Genomic DNA, 21,070 nt, shown 5'->3' on the forward strand with positions numbered 1-21,070 from the left:
CGACACCTCTACTAAAAGGGTCATCTTCCTTTAGGTTTCAAATAATTTGATAGAAAGAAGCATCATACAAAAAAAAAAAAAAAACTTACACTGGCATTCTTTACAGCACTTGCCATCCACATATGCAGGCGCATAATTCAATAGGCAATCAGATAATGGGCAAATCAATGCTTCGCATTGTACAGTACCATTCTGGGAAGAAAAAAAGGTGTTTTAATACAAAGCAAAGCTTTTGTGAAATCAATCATTTGCAAGTTTTTTCTTAAATGTGAAAAAATTCTTCAGCAATACCAAAATAAGTCAATTTACATTGTTTTCTTTATTATTATTATGAAAACACAACCTTAAGTCTTTAAAAAATTATTATTGCAAGTAGGCTTTTTATATGAATCTGAGATGCTCATTAAGATGAAAATAGTTTTGCTTGGTTAAAAAAATCTTAAATCATTTGGAGCATAGACTCTGTGCCAATCAATTACAAATTGATAGGTTAGTGCAAGTAAAAAAAACCTCATAGGACAATATTGTGCCTTATAAAATTCACATGAAAGACTGCATCCATTTTTTAAAAGATAATAATATCATAGCTATATGAAAATTCTGAGACAAAAACATACCATGAATATAACACTATCTCAATCACAGGCATTTTATCTGACTATATCAGACTAAAGTTATTACTAGTAGTACCTTCTACCTACAACTTCTACTACCTAATAACTGTTAAAAACTGAACTGGTATTTTTTTCCCCCAGAAATTTGTGGAACAAAAAGACAATAAGTCTAAGAAGAACAGTTAAAAGTAATAAAGACTGCAGCACATCAATCTAGGGCTCTGTTGCCTAATCCAAAATGCACTGGAGTCAATGGGAATCTTTTCATTGATTTCTAATAGGCTTTGGATCATGCATTTTATGAGTGTTTTAAGATGGATATGAATTAACCTAGACATTATAATTTGGTACTTGCAAAGATACATGCAATTAATTCTGGAATTTTGGTACCTCAGAGGGTTTTTCATTGACCTTAAAACAAACCCTTTTTTATTTGTAATATAACAGCACATACATATACCACGGGCATTTTACATTTTATTATGTGTTGATACTGATGTAACCAAAGGAGGTTTAATGGAATCAGGCACAAGGGATCAATTAAATCATCTGCTAAGAACAAAGCTGTATTTATAGTATATGAAAGAACCAGGGAATTAATTATCCAGAGAAATGGTCTGCAATACAGTATTTGATAAAAACTTGATCAGTAAGTATATTTCTTCCAGTATAGCTCATACTTTGCCTATGCATGCAAGAAAAATGGGGCAGAACTATGTATGCTAGGTCTGCAGGAAAATATATAAACATTTTTAATATAGGGTGGTTCTTTGGAAAAACAGGTTTGCTACCTTGATTGTTGCTATCTTGAGGAAACTGAAAGTTTCCTCATTGTATTTTCTCATTAAATATGTAGACTAAAGGGACACCAGAGTCCCTGAGTCTCTACTCAAATTGTAGCCGTACCATGCAAGTGCAGTTCTTACAGCCATCTGTCGAGGATTCAAATTCTCTGTAGGTGGTGCCCTTCATGGTGCAGGTCCTTTCACAATAACACTGATCCAATTTAGTCATCTTCTGCTCAGCTCGGGACAGCTGTATGCATTGCACAAAGAGGAGTTATTTACATTGGTACACTGTTTCCATATAAATGAATAATTATCTAAAAGCCCACTACCATCCAGGTTTGCAGAGAGAAAAAGTAATATGGTCAGATGATGATGAAGTAGTTATTATGAAATGATTGAATATTCAGCTATTCAGAGTAGAAAAATCAGAAGCAAAGATATGCTACTACTGCTTACTTAACTCTCACATAGTCCCCATAACATCATGGGACTGCCAATGTGAGTAGAGCAAAAAGGATTTGGCCAGGGCCATGCCATCTTTATGTTCTGAAGCACCCATATTACAACACCCAAACTACTTGCAGGTAATTATCAGGACGTGCACAACACATGAACTTGAAAGATGGGGAATGAAGAGTTCTTGTTAATTGTAACTAAAGCTCCCATTTTACAAGTATAATACTTATTCCTGCATTTGAACCAAAATACTCCCATAGTTTTTGCTATGTTATAAACCAGTGGTGGGCAACCTGCAGCACACAAGCCGCATACAGCTCATCAGGGCAATCTGATTGTGAGGTGCAAGACATTTTGGTGACATTGACCATCTGCAGGCACCATCCCCCACAGCTTGTAACCACAGTTCTCTTTTCCTGGCCAAGGGGAGCTGAGGGTAGCATTAGCCAGCATATCCCTATGGCTCCTTCACCTGCAGGCACCATCCCACAACTCCCATTGATTGGGAACAGAGAACTGCAATCACTGGGAAGTGGAGAGGATGGTACCCATGGACGAACAACATCATGAAAAGTTCTCGAAGCTCGCAATCAAACTACCTTATGGGCAGCATGTGGGTTGCCCACCACTGTTGTAAACCAATGCATGGTAAGATTAAAGAATGCAGTATCAAACCAATGAGCCAGTAGCACTGCTTCAGACTTTTTTTAAATAAAGGTGTAAGCCCATATATATCCATTGGTAGTTGGGAATGTTTTTTACATAATCATCAGATAGCAGATGTAGATATTGCTTGAGAGTCCTCAGCCCCAGAACATGCATATTTTTGGTCTATTCTTTGACCCGTTCAGGTTTTAAAAAGTCTTAACCCAATAAAGCCTGTTGGAATGTGCAATGTAAATGTGGTGACCTGTTCCATTCCGGTTTTATTGAATCATTAGTCTGACAGGTACAGCTTGAATATTTATAAAACCTTGTTGGTGAATTTTGATGCTATTTGTTATTAAAACGTACTATTTTATGGAAACATTGAACTGTAAGACAGCTCTTTGAATGGAACATCTGTATTTTTTGAGAGACAACTAAACCAAAACCAGAAAATTCCCTATGGCCCACATCATATCTCTGAGTAACTGTTACCTTAGCTGATGTTTTCGCTAAAATGTCCTGCAGCTCCATGATTTTCTGTACAAGTCCATGGAAGTCATTACAAGTTGGGCATGCTGGAATTACAAACACTGCATTTGTTACATTTGTCAGATTGTATGTACAACAGGTTTACTCTATACAAGACACAGCGGACGGCAAATATATTGGAGCTTAAGATTTTAGGGGGTTGCAGGACAAAAATTAAGCAAAGAGCACACCTTTCATTCTATGGTATATGAACCACTAGACTTACTGCGATTAAGATCTGGGCACTGAGAAATAAATCCTTGAGGCATGACAAGTAGTTGTACATCTTGCATTATGCCCTGTACACAAGTGGGGATAGAAAAGAAAAAAGAGGATTATTTTTACCTTTCAAAACAATATTCCACAAGCAACATTAGAGCTCACACAGAAAAACTGCATCACTTTTTATGAATATGTTACTTCTTATTTGCTTCCACTATGGTGATAGGAGAGTAAAGAGTAAGTAACATAGATAGTTGTACATGTTCACACATACGGAACCATTTTAAAGGCATACAATTAAATATCAAGATGTAATTAAATGACAAGGGTTTGGTTGTTTTGAATGTATTGTTATTTTTAGTTACTCTTGGAAAAAAAGCTTGAAAATTACATTTAAAGCAACTTTTTTAAAAATCATTTTGGGGACTTTGAAACACTTTTTAAATAAAATGCAGATTCTCACTGAACTACTCTTCTCAAACAAAAGCGGAGATTAATGAAACTTGAGTCATAAAATATAGATTCAAACAAGCATTGTGTGATTTTTGATATGGACCTTTTCATACAACAAGAAGTAACATATCTATGACAATGGTACAGAGCAGCATGTTGACAATGTAGGAGAACAGGAATTTTGGCATGGAATTCAAATATGCCAGCTGGAAATGACCTGTGATTGGGCCTTCTGGGTGAAACATGTTTACAGGCATCATTTACATGCATCTTTAGACATTAAGATATAATTAGCAACCACTTTGCTGCTCTCCTAAAGCAAAGGCCAAATGGCAATTTACAAATGAACTATTCTATCACACGCACACTGCAGGTGTCCCTTTCATCTACCCTTCCTTTCCTGCTTTACACTGTTCTTCAAAACTCATCCTTTAAAAAAAAATGCAATGAACTGGCAATTCATTACAACAGGATTTATAGTGCTATGAAGAAAAGGTATCAAATCATTGTGGGCTCAATCCTAACAAAGGCCAAATCCTCACAGCCCTGACGTTCACCAATCCCCAGACTGGAGCATCCTCCTCTCCACAGGCAAAGGCTGCTGAGGCCTAGCTGAAGCAGACCCTGCCTGCAGTGGGGAAGCCACTCTAGCCCAGCCACAATGGGTAAGGGAGCCACACAAGCCCAGCCATGGAGAGCTGGGGGAATGCTATAGCCCAGCCAGGCTGGAGGGGTCCCCCCACATACTCTCTCTTTAATCAGTTAACTAGTTAAACAGTGTTTAACTGGTTAACCACTCAAACGGGATTTTACATCGCTAGTTCTCAGTGCAGACAGCTCCCATCTGAATTGTTGCCCACAATTCTTTTCAAATGACACTTCTAGTCTTATCCAAATCAGTTCTTGCTCTTGTTATGTGGCTTCCTCTATTATTTTCTGTCATTAGAGTTGCCAGTTTTGATTGGACATATTTCTGATGGTTTTGTCACGTCATAATCTTTTATCAGAGATAACTCTTTAATTCATGGAGACTCCAGGACAATCTTGGAGCACTGGCAACTCTGTCATGAAGCTTCCATCTCTTCATTTCCCATGTCCAATTGTTTTTTCAGGGCCTGTATCTGGCTTCATGTCTCCTGTTCAATACCCTCTGCTACATTTCCCCAGTCCATTGAGTAACCACACCATAGCCCTGTCTCTAGGCCACTTGGGCCTAACAGACTGTGCCCAGATAAGGGTTGCCTTATAATTACTTTGTTTACATTACCCTCTCTCGTAATAGAGATGGGAAATTAGAACAGTGTTTCTCTACAATTAGGGTAGTGGAGAGGTTTCTTAATATACCAACCCTCAGACTTTACATTTCTTTTTCTGTGTCTGCTGTTTGGTAGATTCATGCCTCTCCGTGCATGAATGAGATGTGCACCTGCAGATACCAATCTGTTTTCATGGTTAGACGTCTACCCTTTCGAACCAGTGTCTGCATGCACCTGGAATCAATCTGTCCTCTCATTTCATATCCGGCCACATAAACAGTTATGGTAGACTGGAGCATGGCCCCTCTGGAGGGAGCATACCAAGCCACAGACTTGCCTGTAGAAACAATCCAAACAGCCGTACTCCATGGGAAGGCAGTCCATTCTTTTATGACTTGGTTGACCACAAACCACTGTGTTCTCCTGGCCAATTTCTGGATGCTTATCTTGGGTACCCAGTGATGACTGAGGTCCCACCCTCTCTTCTGGTTTCTTATGTACCAGATTGCCTAAGAACTTCTCCTCCCATATGTTCCCCTTGCCATTCCAAAGTCAGGATTCTCTGCTTTCCTTGGAACAGTCCCCCTTGAATTACCCCCCCCCCCTTATTTAGGTAGTTCAATATTATCTGCTTCTATGTGGGCAGAGAAGACTCTTAGTAATTGTTCTAGTATCATAAGGTCCGCCACCTTGTCTAAAGAGAGAACCATCATTTGGCCCCGTAAATGCTGTACTGCCACTCTAGGGCATAAGGAAAGGCTCCCCCTTAAACCAGTGTTGGTATGATTCCAAGGTCAGTCCCACCCCAACCAGAACGGTTTCTTTCACTATTTGTAGGACCATGCCTGCTTGTCGAAGTTCGGTTGGCTGCTTCTCCCAAGAGGAACGGAGTCGATCAAGCTGCCCAAAATGATCTGGCCCACCTTACTGCAATTGCTCTCAAAAGTGCTCAAGGCCTCTGGATTACTACTGGACACAATTTTGCCAGGCCAGAAACTGGTCAGGCAAAATTTTGTTCTCCTCCAACTATTCTAGGCCCGAGCAGGAAAGGTTCTCACCGACTCCACTGAGCCTCTTGCTGCTATTGTTGCTGTTGTCCTTATAACAGGCACAACCGGAGAGCACGTGTCTGCTCCTGTTGCTCTGTCAGCATGCAGCAAACCTCCTACATGTTCCCCAAAGGGGGAAAAAAGGACTTAGTCTATCCATCTGCCCCTCACTTGTAACGTGTTTGATATCTCCCACCTTTCTTACAGGGTGGGTGTCTCCACAACCCCACTTCTGGTACTACTATGTGGCAGGGCTCACTCACCTTCAGCACATGCCTTTGAAGGTGTTGCCAATCTCTTCAGCTCCTGCACCTCCTTGTACCTACTGTCAGCCACCTGCCTCGAGCCACAGGTCTTTGTGGCTCAGGCTCTGGCCAGGTTATGTAAGTTCAGACCACTTCCAGGGTATCATAAACAAGTCTGAATGAAACTGAAATTTACACACCTAATGTTGATTTCCACACAAAAGGCAGGATTCGCATTGGAAACTAAAATAATGGTGTTCTATCCAAGATATAAAAATTAGCAGAGCAGATTAAACTAGACCACAGGGCCCAACAGCCAAAGTACCCTAGCCTCAAGGACCAGAACATTCTTGTGTAGACAGGGCTGCAGGGCTGCAAAGTGTCTGAAACTTCTGTTCTGCACACAACCCATCTCAGCCAGCTCTCGAAATGAGTGAGGTCAAACCACTGAAAGAGAGTGTGACCAAGGAGTCATTGCATAGGAACTAAGCCCTACATCTCACCATTTTCTAGTACAAATGTAAAAACTTACTTCTTAAACCTTGTTTTCCCATATAGCAACATGTAATCAGTCGTTGTAAAGTTAAAATGCAAAATAAAACACTTGTAGCTTCTCTCTCAGGGGAGGAAATTTCTCTTTACTAATGTTAAACACTTAACCCTGGAAGATGATCCGAGACCATGATGAGATGTGTAGTTTAAGAACCTAAACACAGCAGAAGGATAATGGCACTGAGGACCACATATTGTAGTAGAGTAGATTGCTCTTTCCTTTTGTGAAATATATTCTGAGACAGAAAATATACATCTAACTGTGCAATGGGTAATACAAAACCTATTCTGTTACCTCCAAGAAGTCCTTTTCAACTTGGTCACCAGTCATGCCCCTATTAAATTGCTCTAGGCTACAAAAGAAACCAATACCAACACTGGTATCTGACTTTCTGGCCTTATTTATTCACAGTGCACCATAATTTGGCAGTAGCCCAACTGAACACAGATTTCTTTGCTCATGTGGTTTTGGGGCTCCTGATGCACATGTTGTGGACCTCATTTGATGGAAGGAGGTATGAGACAGGATACACACTGGTTATGGCAACTTATTTTCAACTTTAACTAAAAAACTGTGGCTCCAATGACAATTCCTTGCCGATCACTGCAGTTTAATTTCAGATGAGTAACCCTAACAAGCTGATTCCGCACATAGGTTCAGACATCTTCCTCTGTAGAACCTCTTACAGACTCCTGATCACAAGATAAACCTTACTTGTCTCAGGCAAACCCCTGAGAGGAAGGTGGTGGGGCAAAGATCCTCTCACTTTCCATGACAGTGAATTTCTCTGGAACACCACTGCCCGCACAGCTGATGGAGGATGAAGTTTTTGCATGCCCTTATGCCAATAAGTATATTCTGCTTAACTGGTAACTGGACCAATAGCATTCTCACTTGATGTAGTCTTTACATAACACAGTATTTAAATGTTTTCAGTGCTTCAGATATAGAAGAAAAACTATTGCCGTTTTTGCCTAAGTTCAGTCTTTTCCTCTCAAGGAAAGCCTACCTTAAAATAACCATGTGCATTATTCCTTTGTCCCAACCAAAATGCAGTACCCGATGGTAAATCCATGTAGGGCTTTTCCACAATCCTTTCATAAATTCTGTTAAGAAATAATAGAAGAAAAAAACCCTTAAATCATTATCACTTCATTTAGTACTGAGCAGGAATGTTCCAGCCCACCACTAATTAATATGAAATATCATTCTTCACTTACCTATTACAGTCCACATGTAAAATCAAGTGTGAGGCACTGATTGCCAAGGAAAGCCTGTGCCACTTATCATCTGCCAAAATGTATGGAAACACTTCCGTGTGTGAGCGATGGCCACCTGAACGATAATGCAACCTGATTTCATTTCTATGTCCACTGCTTTCTAGTTCCAAGTACCTACACCAAAGGCACAACATTAAGTCATAAAGCATTTGTATCAAGACAGGAGAATTCAACATTACATATAATGTGGTGGCTGATTATCATGTTTCAATAATTAACAAGAGAAAGAAACCAAAAGAAGGAGGCACTCAGAGTCAAAATAGAGACTCTGCAATGTTGATCTCATATTTTCCTTTTAAATAACTCTTTTAGGGGCAGAGTGCAACCTTCATGCAAGTGAGTCAGATTTCAAGCTAATAAGAGTTCTACTTATATCATCAAATTAGATCTCTTCTGCTGCTTTTTGACACCCGTGTGTTCTTTAACATAATACCATTACAAATTCAATTCTTTCTATTATTAAAACAATCTGATCCAGAATCACAATAAAATCCAGCAAACTATCCTCAGAAAGTGGACAGAACTGATCTGCTCAGAACCCCACTAGAAACACACCCTCTTGATGACGATTCCCCATTTATAATTACATATTGAGACCTATAAGATAGCCAGCTTTTATGTTTTAGTGTATGCCATGTTAATTTTATAATGTTCTGATTTTTTTATCAAAATGTCATGTACCTCGTCAAATACCTCACAGAAGTATAAGAATATTACATCAATACCATTAACTTTGTCAATTAAACTTGTAATCTCATCCAAAAAGATACCAAGTTAGTTTGATAACACTTGCTGTAAACCCACATTTATTTGCCTTAAAGTAGCCTCCTTTAAATTAATGGAGCTTGCCTATCTCCTAGAACTAGAAAGGACCTTGAAAGGTCATTGAGTCTAGTCTCCTGCCTACACAGCAGGACAAAGTACCATCGCCAACAAATTTTTGCCCCAAATTCCTAAATGGTCTCCACAAGGATTGAACTCACAACCCTGGGTTTAGCAGGCCAATACTCAAACCACTGAGCTATCCCTCCCTTTAATTCTTTATTAATAAAGTCCCCTATCAGGTGCTGCATTAGCTGTGTGATATCAAGGTCAAACCAATAGGCCTATAATTGCCCACATCATTCCATTTACTCTTTTTTAAAAATTGGCACAACATTAGCTTTCTTCCAGTCATCTGGAAATTCCACAGTGCTCCAAGACATTTGAAAAATCAACATGAATAGTACAGAAAGCTCCTCAACTTGCTCTTTTAACTTCCATTCAAGAGTTTCATCTGGATCTACTGATTTTAAAATGTCTAACTTCAGTAACTTCTGTTTAATATCCTCAGGAGAACAAAAGGAATTTTATCATCACCATATGATGAGACAGTATTATCTGTTTTTCCCAAAATACAGAATAGAATTATTTACTGAACATTTCTGCCTTTTCTGCATTATTATTGATTATTCTACATTGTCATCTAGTAACAGACCAACACCATTGTTAGGATTCTTTTTGTTCCTAATATGTTTTGTTCCTAATAAATGCCTCCTTATTGTTCTTATTTCTGCTGGCTGTAGAGTTTCCCTTACGTCTCTTGGCTTGCCTTATCAATTTTCTACAATTACTAACTTCCGATTTACATTCATTACTATCAACTTTCCCTTTCTTCAATTTGTTGTTTATAAATTTACAGTTGCCTTCACTTCCCCTCTGAATCACAATGGTATATTAAAATACATGATCTTTTCTCTCAGTTGTGGGATTGTGGCTTTTGGGAAAAAATATAATCTGAGGAATCCATTAGGTGGTGGCAGGCTCTAGCAGGAAGCTTTCAATGGTGCTGTAGAGTCCCTGTTGGAAGACATACCACCACAGGATGCTGAGTATGTGGCAGAAGTTATAAAAGCCAACATCAGGCTTGGATGCATTTTTTAAAAAGAGATTTAAAATGGGGAAGATATAATGATACTGAGTCTTACAATGGGTTTCTCCAGTCTAGCTAACTCTGTCCACAGGAGCTCTCCCTATCTTGTGATGTTATAAAAGAGACTAACCAGATTTTGAGAAGGAAAATGGAGATGGTTAGAGTTAGAGTACAACTTAAAGATATCTAAAAGCTAGCATTAGGTAGTCTGGAAAAAGGAAAACGCTGGAGAGAGGGTTTTTTAATTTGAAAAGAGTATTTAATCTATTGACTGGGGTAAGTCCTACTCCCTGATAAAAGTCAACAGAAATTCTGCCAGCTACATCAATAGAAACATATCAGATGGAGAAAGATTCTGAAACCCACTAGCAGCTGCCCCAGAAAGGATAATAGCTGTATTAATAAAAATTCTATTTTAGCTCAAACACTACAGACCAGGGGTGGGGAACCGAAGACCATGAGGCCAGATGTGGCCCCCAGCTTGCCTGGATTCGACTCCCAGCATTGGGGAGCCCTCGGGCTGGAGCACATGCAATTTACTAGCCTGGACCCCACTCGGCTCTGGTGTGCAAGGGGAATGTGTGGTGCATCTTTCTTCTCAGCGGGGGGCCACATCAGTGAGGATTTTATATATTTATTTCTCACTTTTGTGTGGCCCTCCTGACTAATTTTTTTCTGAGTCAGTGGCTCACAACCCAAAAAAGTTCCCCTAAATTATTCATATACATACACGATGTACAGTGAAAATGTATCAATTTACCCTTTTGGCTCTGTCCTGTAATATGAAGATGAAAAGGAGAATACTCAATGGAATGAAAGGGCAGCAAGTATAGAATAGACTGAAATATTAATCTACATTATTGAAACATTCCAGCTAGATTTTTGAAATGGATGGGACTGTGACTATTGAGATCTGTTGTTATGCAAACTAAGGTAATGATAAGAGTAAGCAAATCATATTCTTCCAGACAAAGGTTCTAGAAGGATTTAGAGATGTATTAGGGTACTCGTGTAACCACTGAAAATCTCAGCAGTTGCATGGTTACCGGCACTGTGGGCTATGCTTTATACTGCAGAGCCTGCAGCGAAGCCTCCTCTCCAGGAGCAGAGCGGGCCACCTTCGCCTGCCCCGATCCCGGGGAGGTGGCTGTGCTGACCTGCTAAGTGTAACTGAGACCATTAACCAAAAAGCATCAGCATATCAGTTAAACGGTTAGTCAGTTACATTGTAACATCCCAAGAAGGCATCAACACCATTCATGCAGCACTGCCCAACTGGCTAAATAAATCAGCTCATTGTATTCCATGATGATACATGTGGCATTATAATGAGGCATTCAGAATGAGAAACCCTATATTCCAATTAGTAACTGGTGTTAAGTGCTATGAAGGATTAAATAGGCTTCTCCCCACTGCCCCTTCCCCTAAAACAGATGATGCGTATAATAAAAAATCCTCATACTCTATATTCTAAATGCCAAATATATAAGTAATATATCATGAATGTCCTTATACTCATCTCTACTCACTGTCACTTCGATTCAATGGCTTTGCCCTTTTCTCTGTCCTGCCTAGAGCACTATTCAGGGAAGAAATTACTAACAATGAAAAAATGAGTGACAGTTGAGCAAGACAGAAAATAATGCAATAATGGCTGTAGCTTTAATAGATAATTTCATAGCACCTAATGCAAGTACAATGGGAGAAAATGCTACCAGCTCATTTTCTGCATCTACCTCTTGCTTACTACATTTGTATTAAGGGAATTTGAAGACTGGGGGGATCTTTGAATGTTTCATTCCTTTGCTTCTCATTCCTTCCCATCCACTTCATTTACCAAGATGGTTTTTTTCTGTGTAGTTTTACTACTGCAGTCCCACTGGCTCAAATATTTCCTTTCTAACATCAGCTGCCCTGTTTTCCTACCAAAACTTGGAAATGGCAGAGATGCTTAATGACTTCTTTGTTTCGGTCTTCACCGAGAAGTCTGAAGGAATGCCTAACATAGTGAATGCTAGTGGGAAGGAGGGAGGTTTAGAAGATAAAATAAAAAAAGAACAAGTTAAAAATCACCTAGAAAAGTTAGATGCCTGCAAGTCACCAGGGCCTGATGAAATGCATCCTAGAATACTCAAGGAGCTGATAGAGGAGGTATCTGAGCCTCTAGCTATCATCTTTGGAAAATCATGGGAGACAGGAGAGATTCCAGAAGACTGGAAAAGGGCAAATATAGTGCCCATTTATAAAAAGGGAAATAAGAACAACGCAGGAAACTACAGACCAGTTAGTTTAACTTCTGTGCCAGGGAAGATAATGGAACAAGTAATTAAGGAAATCATCTGTAAACACTTGGAAGGTGGCAAGATAATAGGGAACAGCCAGCATGGATTTGTAAAGAGCAAATCATGTCAAACCAATCTGATAGCTTTCTTTAATAGGCTAACGAGTCTTGTGCTTCGCTCAATACTCACAACTTCCCTTTCAAGATCCATGAGTCCTACACACATGCCTATCACAATATGTGGTGTACCTCCTCCGGTGCATTAAATGTCCCAACACATAAGTGCGTGAGACCAATCACTGCACTCTCCCATGAACTCACAAGAAAAACAATAAAAGACAAAATCACATACCACAGACAAGTGAAAACTTTTCACAACGTGTTCACTATATATATACATATCTGTCCTATCAGTCCTCATCTTCAAATGAAATCTGCACAACATTTTCAAAAAGTGAACCTAGGAGCTTAAATTCATAACTTTGCGAGACACTAAAAATCATGGTAAATAAAGATGCTGGATTTATGGCTTATTACAATACTTGTAACTCACTTTCACCCTTCTATGTGATTACAGGGGTGGTGATGGGCCCGTTCACCTTGAACAGTCCTTTAAAATATTTGCTGACTATTTATGCTAAACTATCTGTTCAATCTTTTATTTAGCTCCGACACTGAGCACTCTCAGATCTGAGGAAGAAAGCTGTGTAGCTGGAAAACATGTCTCTGTCACCAGCAGAAGTTAGTCCAATAAAAGATACCACCTCACCCACCTTGTCTTTCTACTATCCTGGAACCAACATACTTACAATAATATTACATACAAACTGCCCATGTCAGTCTTCTTCCTCCTGATCTGTGACATACACATTTTTATTTTACAGTAGTATTTTCTAATTGACAGTAAAGGAATAGTAAAAGCTGTCAACACACTCACTTAAACCATTCTACATCATGTGAAATATTTCTCATAGTTTCAGATAACATGGAATAAACCTTTCAGCTCTTATTCAGGCAAACTGTCCCATTACAGTCAGGATAGTTTTGCTTGATTTTAAGGAACTGAGTAAAGACTAAAGGATCTAGCCTCATATGAACACTGTGGGACAGATTCTCAGATGATGTAAATCAACATATCTCCATTGGCTAAGATGGTACTATCCCAACTTATATTAACGGAAGGTCTGTCCCAGTCAATTTAACTTAAGTTGCCAGGAAGGTGTTTATAATGTGGGTATATTCACCACCTAGAATAATTTACATCCTGTTGTCAAAATTCATATTTTTCCATTGTCAAGAAGTATAAACTAACTGAAGGTTAGTCTGCAAAGGAAAATAGGCAATACTGACAGGTCGTCAGTCAATTTTATAACATCCTTTACAACCAACAGTTAAAGGATAAGGTCACTCCTAACTTGAGAAACAGGATATAAACCAAGAATCTTTCAACTGTCCTAAAAACATTTCCATCCAACCATGGATGCAAATATAATTAAAAGAGTCAAACAGACAATCTCTGAAACCTAGAAAAATAAAGGACTCATTAATGGGTAGAAGAGAAAATTCATGTGAAGTGACAGTATCCATACATAGCAGAATTTTTTTTGCTCATGGGATGTTCAACACTACAGAAATAAGAATCAGAATGAATGAAAAAAAAAACCTAAAAAATGATCTTTTAAGATACCCTTTTCAACAGACATATAAACCCAATCAAAAAGAAAACTAGGTTGGACCCAGTCCAATTATAAATTTCTAGATGAAACTGATGCAAAAGCAATAGATTGCTCTCATCACAACGTTCTGGAGGCTTCACACTTACATCACATGGAAATATACAGCAACTGAGATCTTCCACCAAAAAGTAAGATATATTGCAACATTTCTCTATGTTAGCAAAGAATACCAATATGCCAAAGGCTAGCAAGATACAGGCAGTCCCCGGGTTACGTACAAGATAGGGACTGTAGGTTTGTTCTTAAGTTGAATCTGTATGTAAGTCGGAACTGGCGTCCAGATTCAGCCGCTGCTGAAACTGATCAGTTTCAACAGTGGCTGAATCTGGACGCCAGTTCTGACTTACATACAGATTCAACTTAAGAACCCCAGGCATCCCCAAGTCAGCTGCTGCTGAAACTGATCAGTGGCTGATTCCAGGAAGCCCGGGGCAGGGGCTTCCTGTAGTCAGCCACTGGTCATTTTCAGCAGCTGCTGACTTGGGGACACCTGGGGCAGAGCAGCTGGGGTGCTGCTGGGTTGGTCCAGTGGCGCCCAGAGCGGCGCTACGGGACCAACCGGCAGCGCCCCAGCTGCTGTACCACAGGCGTCCGGAGCAAAGCCGCGGAGCACGCGGGCAGCGGGACAGCCCAGACGCGCCGTGGCTATCCTGCTGCCCTCGGGCTCCACGGCTTTGCTCTGCTCTGCTCTGCTCCCCCTCTCCCTGGTCTGGGCTGTCAGCTGGCTGCGTGTTCCGCCGCTTTGCTTCCTCTCCCTGGTCTGCTGGAGACCAGGGAGAGGAAGGGCCCCGTTCGTAACTGCGGATCCGACATAAGTCGGATCCGCGTAACTCGGGGACTGCCTGTATGTTGGTTTAGGCTATGTCTAGACTGCAGAGCTTTTCTGGGATACCAGAGATGTCCCGGAAAAGCTGTGCCCCATCCAAGGACTGCATCCACTTTTTCGGAACAGTTTCCGAAAAAGCAGACGTGTTCTTTTGGCATCGCTGTATTCCTCTCAGTGAGAGGAATAAGGGATGTTCCGAAAGAGGAGTTTTTTCCAAATTTGGCCCAATGTAGATGGGTCAAATTTTGGAAAAGCCTCTTTTGGAAAAAAACGGAATAAGATACGCAAATTGTGGTTCACAATTTGCCTATCTTCTTCCAACTTTTCTCCACAGTGTAGACATGGCCTTAGAAACAGAAAATGACTGTTCCTTATTGGCATGGGGTAACTAACAAATGGCTTTAATATTCTAAGATCAATCCTAAATTACTGCTTACTCATCACCTACTCTGGAAGCTACTAGAATACTAAACAAACAAACACACTACACCCAGAGATGGTGCAAATGTAACATATTGAGAGCTCTTCTCTTTCACTGGAAGCCACCATCTCTGTTATTGCACTAAGTTCTGTGATGGCAGAAGGCAGAAAAGACACTACGGACTATGATTAAGAAATATATCACACTGCAAAAATAAGGAATGTTTAGTTCTTGAACTATGTTACAGGGAGTTAAATGATACAGTGATGTAATTATTTTATGATTAATCATATTTATTATAGTAGTGGATAAAGACTATCCCTGTTGTGCTATGCACCACACAAAATACTGCATTACAGACAGCCCTTTCCCTAAAGATCTTATAATCTAATTAGGCAAAACAGACATAGGGTGGGGGAAGAAATAGAACACACAAGCAGCATGAACAATATGAGAGCAGCAAATGTCATGTGAGTTCCATAATTGTGGAAGAGGAAGGGAAGGTGAGTTTACTAAGGACAGGATAAGCTAAATGGGATGAAAAATGTAGGGAATGGGGTTAGAGGAACAAGGCAGGGGAGGGAAGGATCAGAGGAGTAGGTGTAGAGTGAAGCTGAGATGAAGGAAGTATGAGGAAGGAGAAGAGAGTTAGTTGGAGCAAACAGCCAATCACAGTGCAGGACAGAGAAACCCCAGTTGAAAGTACAGAAAATTTTCTGACTCTCTGTGACGGGACGAGTGGCCTCCACCCTGCGAAGGCAGACCCACCCCGCACTGACCCCACGGTCACGCTAATCTCCTGGGGGCGACCTTGGAAGCGTGGGTGGCGTGCGGCCTCTGTACCCTGTACCAGCTGAGAGGCAGGGGATGGGCCAGAGCAGAGCGCCAGCTGGCATGCCGAGGCCAGGCGGAGTTACATGTTGGCCGTGACATGCGCGGCAGGTGACGTCACGCCGGGAGGATGCCAGCGCGGTATTTAAACCCGGGAGGGAGGGAGGGAGGAAAGGGACACCCGGGGGAAGGAGGATGCCTGGGAGGGAGGCAGGAAAGAGGACGCCTGGGGGAAGGAGGACACCTGGGAGGGACCCGGGAGGAAGCACGCCCAGGAGGGGAAACACCCGGGAAGGGAGTCACACGGCGGGAGCCAGTCCCACGGGGACGGTAGTAGGACCAGAGAGAGAGAGACTGTGGGGTAGGAAGTAGCCCAGGGCGGGGCTTGGAGCCAGTGAACCGGTAAGTTGCGGGCATTAGTCCCGCCAGCTGGGCAGGTTCCAGCGAACCTGTCCTTAGGGCCCTAGGCTGGGGCCCATGAGAGAGGGCGGGCCCAGGCCCCCCTACCCCCACGTCCTGGCAATAACGGTCGAACCAAGCGCCTGACGACGGGGGAGAGCCAACGAAAGGTACTGAGGACCTACCCCAGGTGGGGGGAACACGAGTGGAGGCAGCTAAGCACGCGTCTGACTGGGTAGGGCTGGCGCCCCACTCGTACACTGTCCAAAGAATCGAAAGGTCTCTGCTTTAGCTGCTTCTGTTCCTCTGGCTGGCATCTCTGAGATAACTCCTCTATGTTTTCTACCAATGAGATATAGCACAGAGGGCAAGAATCCTAGTGCCTTCCAGAATGGGAGTGGGGGTTGTCTCCTCTGCACAGTTCTGGATCAAAGGGTGTTTTGGCTGAATGAGGGGCCCCAGATTTATCCCTATTCCCCAGTGCAGTAGCCATTACTGGCTGGAATCTCTGGTTAAATGCTCTGGGTGTTCAGCTCAGGCAACTTGTTTCTAAATGTGGATTAATGCACAGATGAAAACACTTTGATGATCTAAGACAATTCCCTTGTGGACACTGAAACAGGTCTAAAAACACTATATATTATGGTACAATTCAGGATATGTGGCAGTATATGGTCTGGAAAGGCCAACAAGTGAGAAAACAAAAATTGTGTAAGACAGGAATGAAATACATTGGCAGAGATATACACTGAAGCCTAAGGAATAACTGGTTTCACTATTCCATTGATTTAAGGGCTTCATCTTATGTCATTAAAACATTAAATGAAGAAAAGAATAATTGAACTAAAATCAAATGATTTCATCCGTTAAGGCCTTCATTATGAAGAAATGAAATAGATGAATACAGCATTGGTAGCATATGTCCATCTGGCCATAAAGTGAAGAAAAGGCTTATTACACATTCTCATTGTGGCCAATCAGATAAAACCTATGATGGCACATCAGGAACTAACCTATGATAAAATCCTGTCACGGATTAAAATGGTTAGATTGCTGATTCATTCGTCAGGAAGAAGCTGAAAGGTTAATTCAAAAGTTAGATAAAGAAACAGACAGCAAAGCAGAGAGCAAGAGCTCAGCAATCTCTGTTTAATAATGCCTTTATTCTCTTGGGGTATGTCTACACTTGGCCCCTAGTTCGAACTAGGGAGACAAATGAAGCATACCGAAGTTGCTAATGCAGCGCGGGCTTTAAATCTCCCGCGCTTGATTAGTATATTCGCGGCCAGTTGCCATTTTAAAATGCCGGTAGCTCAAATTAACTCGCCACATGTAGACGCGGTAGTCCGATCCAAAACCCTTCCCTCAAATTAACTGTTACTCCTCATTGCACGAGGAAGGAAGATGGCCACCTTCACAGGGTCCTCATACTGACATGATGGCCAAATGAGGAAAGATGGACTAATGGCCTGAAAAGCAACTCAAGTGACGATCTCAAGCAAAATGGCCCTTTCCCAACCACATATTGAAATCTGGGCTCAAACCTAAGTGCTATGCCAACTCAGGAGAGAAGACTTTTCTAAAACACAATGCAATTACTTAACCAAGCAACTATGCAAACAGAAGATCAATGTCCTTGATCTACAAGAGAGACTCAACAATGCCAGGTTCATCAACCTTCTTAAATGGCTGTGAAAAGAAACATCTCATCAGGCTTCAGGAAAGTCTATACTCCTTGCCGGTTGGCAGACAGTGTAGCTCATCTACAGGATTACAGGGCAGCAGGTAACCCTGTGGCTGCCATTCACCAGAGCAGTGGTTCTCAACCTTTTTTCCTCTGGGACTTTCTGTGAAAATGTCTGACTAGGATGAGACATACACCCATACCATGCCATCCTTACCTCTGCACTACTTGTGGTGAGGTGGCTGCCTTCAGACCTTGGTGCCCATCCAGCAATCGCTACTTTCTATCCACACAGCTCTGAAAGCAGCACAGTCCCCTCCCTACCAGTTGGGAGAGACTCACTATTCTGTCCTCTGCAGGGAAGTGATGTTGCCATATATATTAAAAATGTTTAACCCTGGAGTAAGGTTGGGATAGAAATAGGAGACAGATTTGTTGAAACTTTCTGGGTAGGAGTAAAAGGGGTAAAAAACAAGGGTGATGTCATGATAGGGAACTGTGACAGGGTGTACCAACTCTGCACTGGCCTGGGAGGAGTTATCTAGTCCTGCTGGGCTGAGAAGGCCTCTCCCCCATAGTCCTGCTAGCCATGCTCCAACGGCAGACCCAGTCTCAAGGCCAGAGGAGCAGTTCAGCTGGGGCTGACCACAGGAGGGGAAGGAGCTCCTGCTGGAACTCAGGAGCAGCTGCCCCTGCTGGCCCAGCAGCTGCCACAGCAGAAGCCACCACAGGTGGGGAATATGCCAGCCAGCAGGCTGAGGTAGGAAGTAGCCCAGGGCAGGAAGCAGGAGGCCTCCTGGCAAGCTCAGCGTGTTTTGGGCGGATTCCCCACCGAGCCACTGGTGGGATATGCCTACTACTGACAAGGCCATAGGCTGGGCCCTGTGGAGAGGGAGGGCCTGGGTCCCCCTAACCCCATCTCCCTTGACCCCCCCCCCCCCCGGGGGAGGGAGGACAACAAACCTAACAAAGTGTAGACTTGGCCACTGGGCCTTACTGCCCCGCAGACAGGGGCACCATACACTTGGCCACTAGGCCTTACCAAGAGAGGGCCCTACAGCCTAGGCCGCCAGGCCATAATACCCAACAAATAGGGGTTATAACCAGGGCCAGGCTATGGGGTGTGGCACCCAGCCTGGTAGCACAGGGGGACAGGCTATGCACCCTGTGACAGGAACTATTACAGATGATCTAATCAGGAAGAAGACATGGGTGAGGCTTTTTTAAACAACTAACAAAATCATCCAAAGCACAAGAGTTTGTGGTGACGGGGAACTTCCACTATCTAGGCATCTACTGGGAAAGTAACACAATGGGGCATAGATTATCGAACAACCTCTTGGAATGTATTAGAAACAGTTTTTTTATTTCAGAAGGTGGAGAAAGCTATTAGGGGAAGGCTGTTCTAGATTTGATTTGGACATATAGGGAGGAACTGGTTGAGAATTTGAAAGTGGAAGGTTAGGTTGGTGGAAAGTGATTATGAAATAATAGAATTCATGATTCTAAGAAATGGTAGGATGGAGAACAGCAAAATAAAGACAATGGATTTTAAGAAGGCAGACTTAGCAAACTCAAGGGGCTAGTAGCTAACATCCAATGGGAATCAAGCCTAAGAGGAAAAACAACTGGAAACAGTTGGCAGTTTTTCAGAGAGACATTATTAAGGGCACAAGAGACAACTATTCCTCTGCGTAGGAAAGCCAGGAAGTATGGCAAGAGATACCATGGCTTAACCAGGAGATCTTGAATGATTTAAAGATAAAAAAGGAATCCTACCAAAGTGAAAACTAGTTCACATTACAAAGGATGACTATAAAGAAACACCACAAGTATGTAAGGGCAAAGTTAGAAAGGTCAAGGCACAAAATGAGATCAAACTAGGTAGTGACATACAGAGTAAAAAGGAAGCATTCTACAGATACATTAGAAGTAAGAGGAAGACCAAGACCAAGGACAGGGCAGGCTCATTTCTCAATAAAGAGGGTGAAACAACAACAGAAAATGTGGAAGTGGCAGAGATGTTTAATAACTTCTTTGTTTTGGTTTTCACCAAGAAGGTTGCTGGCAATTAGATGCCTAATATAGTGAATGCTGGAGAAAATATGGTAGGATCAGAGGCTAAAATAGGGAAAGAACAAATTAAAAATTACTTAGACAAGTTAGACTTAGACTTGAAGACACCAGAGCCTGATTAAATGCATTCTAAGATACTCAAGGAGCTGATTGAGGAGATACCTCAGCCATTATTTATTATCTTTGAAAAGTCATGGAAAAAAGAAAAGATTCCAAAAGACTGAAAAAGGCAAATACAACACCTTCTATAAAAAGGGAAATAAGGACAACCCAGGGAATTACAAACCAGTCAGCTTAACTTCTCTACCAAGAAAGATAATGGAGCATATAATTAAAGAAACAATTTGCAAACAACTAGAAGCAAATAAGGTGATAAGCAATAGTCAGCATGAATTTGTGAAAATCAAATCATGTCAAACTAACCTGATAGCTTTCTTTGACAGGGTAACAAGCCTTGTGTACAGGGGGACAAGCTGTAAATGTGTTATATCTAGACTTTAGTAAGTCTTTCAATACAGTCTTGCATAACTGAGAATAGTTACCAATGGTTCACAGTAGAAATGTAAAAGAGTAGTTGATTAATTGACTACTCACATATCCCCCACACCCTGCTGCTTCTATATCCAGTGCAGGGTAGGGAAGTCAGCTTAAAAGCTGGTTCCTCTCAGCACCGTCTCTGCAGTGCCACTCCCTCCCCCCTTCCCCAAAGCGCTGCTGCCTCTATCCGAGGTTTAACTGTTAATTCGAACGAAGGGGTTTATCTCAGAATCGCTCTTCTCTGCCGCATGTAGATGCGGGCAGTTACTTCGGGC

The 21,070-nt window shown here is 41.7% G+C and overlaps 1 protein-coding gene across 1 annotated transcript in view; it reads right to left on the reverse strand.

The window, feature by feature from the left end:
* NELL2 (neural EGFL like 2) overlaps positions 1 to 21,070 on the reverse strand; it is a 290,204-nt gene that overhangs the window by 225,887 nt on the left and 43,247 nt on the right. Inside the window, exons 4-9 of the mRNA XM_006126494.4 lie at positions 8,033 to 8,206; positions 7,822 to 7,918; positions 3,261 to 3,333; positions 2,999 to 3,081; positions 1,521 to 1,649; positions 90 to 192 (exon numbers count right to left, since the gene is read on the reverse strand). Of these exons, the coding sequence (XP_006126556.2) occupies positions 90 to 192; positions 1,521 to 1,649; positions 2,999 to 3,081; positions 3,261 to 3,333; positions 7,822 to 7,918; positions 8,033 to 8,206 (659 nt within the window). The remainder of the gene's footprint in view (positions 1 to 89; positions 193 to 1,520; positions 1,650 to 2,998; positions 3,082 to 3,260; positions 3,334 to 7,821; positions 7,919 to 8,032; positions 8,207 to 21,070) is intronic.

This window comes from Pelodiscus sinensis, chromosome 1, assembly GCF_049634645.1.
Source record: "Pelodiscus sinensis isolate JC-2024 chromosome 1, ASM4963464v1, whole genome shotgun sequence".
Taxonomy (NCBI): Eukaryota; Metazoa; Chordata; order Testudines; family Trionychidae; genus Pelodiscus; species Pelodiscus sinensis.